This window comes from Oncorhynchus keta, chromosome 34, assembly GCF_023373465.1.
Source record: "Oncorhynchus keta strain PuntledgeMale-10-30-2019 chromosome 34, Oket_V2, whole genome shotgun sequence".
Classification (NCBI taxonomy): Eukaryota; Metazoa; Chordata; class Actinopteri; order Salmoniformes; family Salmonidae; genus Oncorhynchus; species Oncorhynchus keta.
Genome location: NC_068454.1, coordinates 77,947,179 through 77,958,092, shown reverse-complemented (window position 1 = coordinate 77,958,092; position 10,914 = coordinate 77,947,179). Strand labels below are relative to the sequence as shown.

The window sequence follows — 10,914 nt, the reverse complement described above, 5'->3', positions numbered from 1 at the left end:
TATGTTCTCTTTGATCACATGACTTTGCAGGCCTCTCCGTTGACTGACATTGGAGTGGACGACTTGGTCTGCTTGCCTCCAAGCATCCCCATGTTGAAGTTGAGGCCTTGGAAGGCGCTCAGCAGGCTGTAGCCATCGTCCTTGGCCGGGGTCTCAGGACCAATCAGTTTAGCCAGTTGACGGGGGAGTGCCACTTTCCCTTGCGCAGCACTCAGGTGGCTGGTGTCCTTGGAACTCTGGGGGTTGGGAAGAGAGTTGGGAAGAGAAGGGTAGGGTGACGAGGAAAAAATACACTTTAAATATAGTCCTGCCATTTTTAACTTCAGTCTCAAATCCCCGAAGTAAGAAACATGGTCAGTATCAGAACTGGGATGATGCCAGACAGATAAATGGTGAAGCAGCACTGCTTTAAGGGTTATGTGTATGGGGCTAGGGGCTAGGGGCTAGGAGATAGGGTCTAGGAGATAGGGGCTAGGGGCTAGGAGATAGGGGCTAGGGGCTAGGAGATAGGGGATAGGGGATAGGGGCTAGGGGCTAGGAGATAGGGGCTAGGAGATAGGGGCTAGGGGCTAGGAGATAGGGGATAGGGGATAGGGGCTAGGGGCTAGGAGATAGGGGCTAGGAGATAGGGGCTAGGAGATAGGGGCTAGGAGATAGGGGCTAGGAGATAGGAGATAGGGGCTAGGGGATAGGGGATAGGGGATAGGAGATAGGGGCTAGGAGATAGGGGCTAGGAGATAGGAGCTAGGAGATAGGGGCTAGGGGCTAGGAGATAGGAGATAGGAGATAGGAGCTAGGAGATAGGGGCTAGGACATAGGGGCTAGGAGATAGGGGCTAGGAGATAGGGGCTAGGAGATAGGGGCTAGGATATAGGGGCTAGGGGCTAGGAGATAGGGGCTAGGAGATAGGGTCTAGGAGATAGGGGCTAGGGGCTAGGAGATAGGAGCTAGGAGATAGGGGCTAGGGGCTAGGGGCAAGGAGATAGGGTCTAGGAGATAGGGTCTAGGAGATAGGGTCTAGGAGATAGGGTCTAGGAGATAGGGTCTAGGAGATAGGGGCTAGGGGCTAGGAGATAGGGGCTAGGAGATAGGAGCTAGGGGCTAGGAGATAGGGGCTAGGGGTTAGGATATAGGGTCTAGGAGATAGGGACTAGGGGCTAGGAGATAGGAGCTAGAAGATATGGGCTAGAAGATAGGGGCTAGGAGATAGGGTCTAGGAGATAGGGGCTAGGAGATAGGAGATAGGGGCTAGGAGATAAGGGCTAGGAAATAGGGGCTAGGAGATAGGGGCTAGGAGATAGGGGCTAGGAGATAGGGGCTAGGGGCTAGGAGATAGGGGCTAGGGGCTAGGAGATAGGGGATAGGAGATAGGGGCTAGGGGCTAGGGGCTAGGAGATAGGGGCTAGGAGATAGGGGCTAGGAGATAGGGGCTAGGAGATAGGGGCTAGGGGATAGGAGATAGGAGATAGGGGCTAGGAGATAGGGGCTAGGAGATAGGATATAGGATATAGGGTCTAGGGGCTAGGAGATAGGGGCTAGGAGATAGGGTCTAGGAGATAGGAGCTAGGAGATAGGGGCTAGGGGCTAGGGGCAAGGAGATAGGGTCTAGGAGATAGGGTCTAGGAGATAGGGTCTAGGAGATAGGGGCTAGGGGCTAGGAGATAGGAGCTAGGGGCTAGGAGATAGGGGCTAGGAGATAGGAGCTAGGGGTTAGGAGATAGGGTCTAGGAGATAGGGACTAGGGGCTAGGAGATAGGAGCTAGAAGATATGGGCTAGAAGATAGGGGCTAGGAGATAGGGTCTAGGAGATAGGGGCTAGGAGATAGGAGATAGGGGCTAGGAGATAAGGGCTAGGAAATAGGGGATAGGAGATAGGGGCTAGGAGATAAAGGCTAGGAGATAGGAGATAGGGGCTAGGAGATAGGAGATAGGGGCTAGGAGATAGGGGCTAGGGGCTAGGAGATAGGGGTATAATTTGTTCTGCTAATGCAACACACTAGCCTTGGAGAGCTGGTACTTCTTCCTGAAGTGATCCCTCATGGCGGCTCTCTCTGCGTGCTTCTGAGCATTCAGGGCTTCCCTCAGCATCCTGGAATCAACACAACTACATGTAACACATAGACAGACACACACACAAACATAAATACATCCCTGCCCTAAAACCCATCACCGCCAAACCCCAACCTGTCTGTTACCAAGATGGTTTTCATCCATAATCTCCTCATGGTGTTGTTTCTAATCTCCACATTGACCACAGTGGTCATGTTGTAGTTATGTTTGCGGTCACTCACCTCTCCTTCTCCAGGTCAGTTTGGTAGGAGCGTGTGACGGAGGTCTGTCCCGTCCGTGGAGGGCTGCTCTTTACTCCTCCTGTCCCCCTCTTGGCCCTGCGCCTGGCCCACACCTCTCTCTCCTTCACTCCTGTCACACAGCTGGACAGCTTCTTCATGGGCACCACCAGAGACTGCTTCACCATAGTATCCATGTCTCAGGGGGTGTGTGTTAGGGTGTGTGAGTGTGTGAGAGAGAGAGAGAGAGAGAGAGAGAGAGAGAGAGAGAGAGAGAGAGAGAGAGAGAGAGAGAGAGAGAGAGAGAGAGAGAGAGAGAAAGGGAGAGAAAGGGAGAGTAAGTCCAGAACTCTCTGTAGTGTAACCTGTGTGTTACTTCACACTCAGAAGCATCAAAAAGTGTCCTTTTTCATTCATGTTCTGTAGGACATATGTTTGTGTCTGTGCGCATCTCCCACATCTTCCTCCTTGAGGTTAGCTGGCTTGGACCCACTCACTACAGTACAGACAGCCAGTGTATTCATAGACAATGACTCAGGGGCTCAGTACCTGCAAGGACAAGGACACAGACAGGCAGTTAGAGATTACACCCAGACAACATGTGCAGCGTTTCAGATAGACATACACAACAAGCCCAGTCCAGTACTTCCTTACCCAGACATCCACAGTAGGCCTGAGCCTCAAACACCCATAAAGTCCTTAGAGCTTCAGCCAGAGGCCATATACTGTAGCTAACCGTGTCCCATAGTCCAGCTCCACAAAGCCTTGAGGTCAACTGAAGGCAATGAGAAGAGCAACCCCACAGACAAAGTTCTTCCTGCTCTCCTTTCCTGCTCTCCTCCACTCCTTGTGCTGTGTGTTCTATTGCCCTCTCAGGTGAAAATGACAGCTTTCCTCCCCGAGGATCTACTACTCAAACCATTCCCCCCTCATCCTCTATACCCCTCCCTCTTTACTATTACCCCCCTTGAGATGACCTCCTTATGGACTTAACGAGGGGAATCCCGTTAGCAGAAACAGGGACTGCACCCTGTGTATGAAGTAGACTTAGAGACACATTAGCTGATGTCATATTGTGTTAGACACTCTCCTGACTGACTGTGTGCTTGTGTGACAAACAGAAAGGATGCCAGGGTATTATTACCTTTAAAAAGTTCCAACAAGTTACCATCCCTCACGCTTTCTAAGTAGATGATGCCTTAAGCACAGGTCTGGGATCTGTTTATGCAATCCCAATACCCAATCTCCAACCATTAGAAGGCAGAAGGACAAAGTGATCTTCGATCAGGTTTAACCAGCTGTGATCAGGATGACGGTGGAGGTTTAAGACAGGCCAGATGGATGGAAGGGCTCTGAGTTCAGTAGATAATGGGAGATGGATGGGCGGGAATATAGAGGCAGACAGAGAGAGATAGACGGCGTGAGGGAAAGTCAGTCTGTCAGTATGAGACACAGCAGTCTGTGTTCAGAGCAGAAGACTACATACTGTTACTACATACTGATCTGAAGACCATCCAGCAAAAGGGGCAGGAATGAGGAAAAAGGACAATGTCTTCTCATACTCTAGATTCTGTTCTAGTCTCAAACAGCAATGTCTTCTCATACTCTAGATTCTGTTCTAGTCTCAAACAGCAATGTCTTCTCATATTCTAGATTCTGTTCTAGTCTCAAACAGCAATGCCTTCTCATACTCTAGATTCTGTTCTAGTCTCAAACAGCAATGCCTTCTCATACTCTAGATTCTGTTCTAGTCTCAAACAGCACCACGTCAAACATTATGGATCTTCAACAGGCTTGGAAACAGAACAGTGTGCACTCTGCAGCCGTTTCCCCAATTGTTTGCTTATGTAAACCACCTGAGACTGACAGGGCAAGTCATTCCAGGTACTCAGACACAGCAGATAGAGAGAACAGGTGGAAAGGGAAGGATGGAGGGATGAGAGGGAAGGAGGTATGGAAGTACAGATGGAGGGATGAGAGGGGTGGAGGGATGGAGGGAAGGAGGTATGGAAGTACAGATGGAGGGATGAGAGGGGTGGAGGGATGGAGGGAAGGAGGTATGGAAGTACAGATGGAGGGGAGGAGGTATGGAGGGAAGGAGGTATGGAGGGATGGGCGGGATGGAGAGATGGAGGTACAGATGGAGGGGGAGGAGGGATGGAGGGGAGGAGGGATGGAGGGAAGGAGGTATGGAGGGATGGAGGGACAGATGAGGGACAGATGGAGGGGTGGAGGGGAGGAGGGATGGAGGGAAGGAGGTATGGAGGGATGGGTGGGATGGAGGGATGGAGGTACAGATGGAGGGGAGGAGGGATGGAGGGGAGGAGGTATGGAGGGATGGAGGGACAGATGGAGGGGAGGAGGGATGGAGGGGAGGAGGTATGGAGGGATGGGAGGGGTGGAGGGACAGATGGAGGGGAGGAGGGATGGAGGGAAGTAGGTATGGAGGGATGGGAGGGATGGAGGGATGGAGGTACAGATAGAGGGGAGGAGGGATGGAGGGAAGGAGGTATGGAGGGATGGGAGGGATGGAGGGGAGGAGGTATGGAGGTATGGAGGGATGGGAAGGATGGAGGGAAAGATTGATGGAGGGGAGGAGGTATGGAGGGATGGGAGGGATGGAGGGACAGATGGAGGGGAGGAGGGATGGCAGGGAGGAGGTATGGAGGGATGGGAGGGATGGAGGGACAGATGGAGGGGAGGAGGGATGGCGGGGAGGAGGGATGGAGGGGAGGAGGTATGGAGGGATGAGAGGGATGGAGGGGGGAGGGATGGAGGTATGGAGGTATGGGAGGGATGGATGGCTGGAGGGATGGGAGGGATGGAGGTATGGAGGCATGGAGGTATGGGAGGGATGGAGGGATGGATGGGAAGGAGGGATGGGAGGTATGGGAAGGATGGAGGGATGAATGGGAAGGAGGGATGGGGGGATGGAGGGATGGAGGTATGAAGGTATGGGAGGAATGGCGGTATGAAGGTATGGGAGGGTTGGAGGTATGAAGGTATGGGAGGAATGGAGGTATGAAGGTATGGGAGGGATGGAGGGATGGAGGTATGAAGGTATGGGAGGGTTGGAGGTATGAAGGTATGGGAGGAATGGAGGTATGAAGGTATGGGAGGGTTGGAGGTATGAAGGTATGGGAGGAATGGAGGTATGAAGGTATGGGAGGGTTGGAGGTATGAAGGTATGGGAGGAATGGAGGTATGAAGGTATGGGAGGGTTGGAGGTATTGGAGGAATGGTGGGATGGAGGTATGGGAGGGATGGAGGTATGGGAGGGATGGAGGTATGGGAGGGATGGTGGGATGGAGGTATGGGAGGGATGGAGGTATGAAGGTATGGGAGGGTTGGAGGTATGGGAGGGATGGTGGGATGGAGGTATGGGAGGGATGGAGGTATGAAGGTATGGGAGGGTTGGAGGTATGGGAGGGATGGTGGGATGGAGGTATGGGAGGGATGGAGGTATGGGAGGGATGGATGGGAAGGAGGGATCGGAGGGACGGAGGTATGGGAGGGATGGAGAATTGGGAGGGATGGGATGGATGGAGGAATGGAGGGATGGGAGGGATGGAGGGATGGATTGAGCGATGGGGGATGGAGGTATGGGAGGTATGGGAGGGATGGAGGGATGGATGGAGGGATGGGGGATGGAGGTATGGGAGGGATGGAGGGAGGGATGGGGGATGGAGGTATGGGAGGGATGGAGGGAGGGATGGGGGGATGGATGGAGGGATGGATGGAGGGATGGGGGATGGAGGTATGGGAGGGAGGGATGGAGGGATGGATGGAGGGATGGGGGATGGAGGTATGGGAGGGATGGAGGGAGGGATGGGGGATGGAGGTATGGGAGGGATGGAGGGAGGGATGGGGGGATGGATGGAGGGATGGTGAGGGAGTAGAGAGCATTGAAAGAAGAGATATGACCCCTGTTTATCTCAGGTCTGTTGTGAGACGAACAGAAAGAGTAGCTGTCAGGACACAGAGAGTCTGGTTTACTAGCCGTGTGGCTAGTGCCAGGCATGCTAGGATGTGTGACAGGAATGCACACGAGTATGTGTGTGTAGGTGTGTGTATGGGTAGATGTGTGTGTCTATAACATTACACAAACTAAAAACACAAAGAAAGGAGACATAAAGCTGTGACAGAACCCTGAGAAGGACATCAGGTGACCAGCTGTTCCCTTTGGCTTGGTGTCCATTCATCTTCTCCTGCTGCATCAGGAATTGCTACAGTATCTTCATTTGACCAGTTTCTCACAGCAGGAAAATGATCCTTCAGCATCAGGAAATGTGAGTTATTATGTGGATTATAATTAATGGACAATTTTGTAGGGATTAATACATTGGACATTAGGGCAATTCAAATCTGACATATTTAAGTGGGAATTACAAACTTTAGAAGCAAGTTTGCATTTCCTGCTGGGCAGGAAGATGCTCTGACACAACATAGTGATGAAATGAAGATAGTAGATCTGTACAGTTCGAGCTCAGCCCGGACATATTAGACAGGACATGGGGGATGGAGGGAGAGAGTGTGTGTGTGTGGCCCTCAAGGTTCGCCATCTCCCAGTCAATCCAACCTCCCCTCTCCACTCCCCCCTCCCCTCCCCCTCCCCCCTCTTCACCTCTAACCCCCTGGGCCTTGGTTTGTGACAGATGAGGACACCATTAATTCCTTAACGAGATGGAGGACAGCCCCCACAGCCCCTCTGTCACAGATCCTTATGCACAGACTTAGGACCAGCTCTTCAATAATTATACCCGTTAGGGGAGAAATTTGAAACTGCCGACATCCTACTGCCACAGAGGGTGAGATAAGTCAACGGGCAACGTTAACACCTTTCAATGTTCCACACAGATGCTGGGTAGGGACACTACAGTGTCTTTAGAGGGACATAATACTTAGAAACTACTGTGAGGAGAATAGTAGTTACATGGGATCTTTCATGATAAAGATAGATGTTATATAAACTGTGTAATGTGTTTGTAAAAAAATGAAATTAAATCTGAATTTATTTAAAGTGCATTTAACAAAGTCACAACACACTTTACAAAACAACAACAACAACAACATAATAATAAGACAAGGGACAACAGAGAAATCAAGAAGAGAGAAACAGAGACAGCAGACAGAAAATGACAAAAAACATCAAGCAAACATAAGAAGGGTGGGGGGGCAAGACAGAGTACAGGGACACATGGGACAGCAAGACATTAAGGAGTCCAGTAGGTCAGGAGTGGTAGTGAGTCCATTTATAGCCAGGAGGAAGGTGGACGGTTAGCAGGGTGTAAAGTGTGTATGTCAGTGGAGGCTGCTGAGGGGAGGACGGCTCATAATAATGGCTGGAATAGACAAATGGAAACCACGTGTTTAATACCATTCCCCGTATTCCGCTCCAGACATTACCACGAGCCTGTCCTCCCCAGTTAAGGTACCACCAACCTCCTGTGGTGCATGTGTGTTGGAGCTTCCAGGAGCACTGCTGTCTGAGCTTCTTAAGGGATTCCACTGTGGATCAGTGTCCAGCATGTGAAGGGCAGCCAGCCTGACCAGAACACACACACACACACACACACACACACACACACACACACACACACACACACACACACACACACACACACACACACACACACACACACACACACACACACACACACACACACACACACACACACACACGCTGACTCACACACACGCTGACTCACACACACGCTGACTCACACACACTTCCTCCTTCAGTGACTCTCTCTACACTCAGATATATACCGGTGAGGTCACACTCAACTTGAATGTTATCCTGATTCACACACATTAGCACCGTATGTTGACTTTCAGACTGTGCTTATGTTCAGCACTGCCAAGAAAAGGGAAAACACACACCTCTCAGCACTGCCTTAAAGCCACCTCTCAGCACTGCCTTAAAGCCACCTCTCAGCACTGCCTTAAAGCCACCTCTCAGCACTGCCTTAAAGCCACCTCTCAGCACTGCCTTAAAGCCACCTCTCAGCACTGCCTTAAAGCCACCTCTCAGCACTGCCTTAAATCCACCTCTCAGCACTGCCTTAAAGCCACCTCTCAGCACTGCCTTAAAGCCACCTCTCAGCACTGCCTTAAAGCCACCTCTCAGCACTACCTTAAAGCCACCTCTCAGCACTGCCTTAAAGCCACCTCTCAGCACTGCCTTAAAGCCACCTCTCAGCACTGCCTTAAAGCCACCTCTCAGCACTGCCTTAAAGCCACCTCTCAGCACTGCCTTAAAGCCACCTCTCAGCACTGCCTTAAAGCCACCTCTCAGCACTGCCTTAAAGCCACCTCTCAGCACTGCCTTAAAGCCACCTCTCAGCACTGCCTTAAAGCCACCTCTCAGCACTGCCTTAAAGCCACCTCTCAGCACTACCTTAAAGCCACCTCTCAGCACTACCGTAAAGCCACCTCTCAGCACTACCTTAAAGCCACCTCTCAGCACTGCCAAGGCTGAAGAAAGAAAACTCGTCAAGTCTCTCTCTCTCTCTCTCTCTCTCTCTCTCTCTCTCTCTCTCTCTCTCTCTCTCTCTCTCTCTCTCTCTCTCTCTCTCTCTCTCTCTCTCTCTCTCTCTCTCTCTCTCTCTCTCTCTCTCTCTCTGTCTCTGTCTCTGAGAGAGAGAGGAGGGGTTCAATTAACACAAAGACATCAATAAGGATGTCTTTTTTTTCTCTGAAGTTATCTAAGGTATCTATGTACAGTCTCAGGTTAGAGGGTATCTTCAGGTGTCAAGTATCTAAGGCATCTACACAACCGTTCAAAAGTTTGGGGTCATACAACGTTGTGTACTACTCCCTTCACAGAACAGCTCAAACTGGCACTAACCAGAATAGAAAGAGGAGTGGGAGGCCCCGGTGCACAACTGAGCAAGAGGACAAGTACGTTAGAGTGTCTAGTTTGAGAAACAAATGCCTCCCAGTCCTCAACTGGCAGCTTCATTAAATAGTACCCGCAAAACACCAGTCTCAACGTCAACAGTGAAGAGGCAACTCCGGGATGCTGACCTTCTAGGCAGAGTTGCAAAGAAAAAGCCATATCTCAGACTGGCCAATAAAAAGAAAACATTAAGATGGGAAAAATAACACAGACACTGGACAGAGGAACTCTGCCTAGAAGGCCAGCATCCCGGAGTCGCCTCCTCACTGTTGATGTTGAGACGGGTGTCTTTAGGTGTCAAGTATCTAAGGCTTTACCAGTCTAGTCTCAGGTTAGAGTGTCTTTATCTCAGGGGTAACTTACCCATAGAGGTTTAATGTGGTCTGTGACGTATCGTCCTGCCTTGGAGTTATCGTTCCGTTATCTATCCTCCGCCCTCTCTCCTTCGTCCTTCGTCCTCTATCCTTCGTCCTCTATCCTCTGCCCTCTCTCTTTCATCCTCTATCCTCCACCCTCTCTCCTTTGTCCTCTATCCTCCTCCCTCTATCCTCCGTCCTCTATCTTCCGCCCTCTCTCCTTCATCCTCTATCCTCCGTCCTCTATCCTCCGTCCTCTCTCCTCCGTCCTCTCTCTCCACCGCCCTCTGTCCTTCGTCCTCTATCCTCTGCCCTCTCTCTTTCATCCTCTATCCTCCACCCTCTCTCCTCCGCCATCTATCCTCCGCCCTCTATCCTCCGCCCTCTATCCTCCGCCCTCTATCCTCCCTCCTCTCTCCTCCGTCCTCTCTCTCCTCCGTCCTCTCTCTCCTCCGCCCTCTATCCTCCGCCCTCTATCCTCCGCCCTCTATCCTCCGACCTCTATCCTCCGTCCTCTCTCCTCCGTCCTCTCTCTCCTCCGTCCTCTATCCTCCGCCCTCTATCCTCCCCCCTCTATCCTCCGCCCTCTATCCTCCCTCCTCTATCCTCCGCCCTCTATCCTCCCTCCTCTATCCTCCGCCCTCTATCCTCCGCCCTCTATCCTCCGCCCTCTATCCTCCGCCATCTATCCTCCGCCCTCTATCCTCCGTCCTCTATCCTCCGTCCTCTATCCTCCGTCCTCTCTCTCCTCCGCACTCTATCCTCCGCACTCTATCCTCCGTCCTCTCTATCCTCCGCCCTCTATCCTCCGCCCTCTATCCTCCGCCCTCTATCCTCCGCCCTCTATCCTCCGCACTCTATCCTCCGCACTCTATCCTCCGCACTCTATCCTCCGTCCTCTCTCTCCTCCGTCCTCTCTCTCCTCCGTCCTCTCTCTCCTCCGTCCTCTCTCTCCTCCGTCCTCTCTCTCCTCCGTCCTCTATCCTCCGCCCTCTATCCTCCGCCCTCTATCCTCCGCCCTCTATCCTCCGCCCTCTATCCTCCGTCCTCTATCCTCCGTACTCTATCCTCCGCCCTCTATCCTCCGCACTCTATCCTCCGCACTCTATCCTCCGCCCTCTATCCTCCGCCCTCTATCCTCCGCCCTCTATCCTCCGCCCTCTATCCTCCGCCCTCTATCCTCCGCCCTCTCTCCTCCGCCCTCTCTCCTCCGCCCTCTCTCCTCCGCCCTCTATCCTCCGCCCTCTATCCTCCGCCCTCTCTCCTCCGCCCTCTCTCCTCCGCCCTCTATCCTCCGCCCTCTATCCTCCGCCCTCTATCCTCCGCCCTCTATCCTCTGCCCTCTATCCTCTGCCCTCTATCCTCCGCC

At 52.2% G+C, this 10,914-nt stretch overlaps 1 protein-coding gene across 2 annotated transcripts in view; it reads right to left on the bottom strand.

Annotated features, from left to right (window-relative positions):
- LOC127915288 (complexin-3-like) overlaps window positions 1-3,183 on the bottom strand; it is a 4,265-nt gene extending 1,082 nt beyond the window's left edge. The window contains exons 1-4 of one of the 2 annotated variants that reach the window (XM_052495119.1): window positions 2,943-3,183; window positions 2,292-2,837; window positions 2,002-2,104; window positions 1-236 (exon numbers count right to left, since the gene is read on the bottom strand). The exon at window positions 1-236 is cut by the window's left edge and continues 1,082 nt beyond it. In XM_052495119.1, the coding sequence (XP_052351079.1) occupies window positions 15-236; window positions 2,002-2,104; window positions 2,292-2,485 (519 nt within the window). In that variant the 5' untranslated portion in view covers window positions 2,486-2,837; window positions 2,943-3,183 and the 3' untranslated portion in view covers window positions 1-14. The remainder of the gene's footprint in view (window positions 237-2,001; window positions 2,105-2,291; window positions 2,838-2,942) is intronic. The other variant, XM_052495120.1, reaches the window with a different exon arrangement.
- Window positions 3,184-10,914: the final 7,731 nt, after the last annotated feature.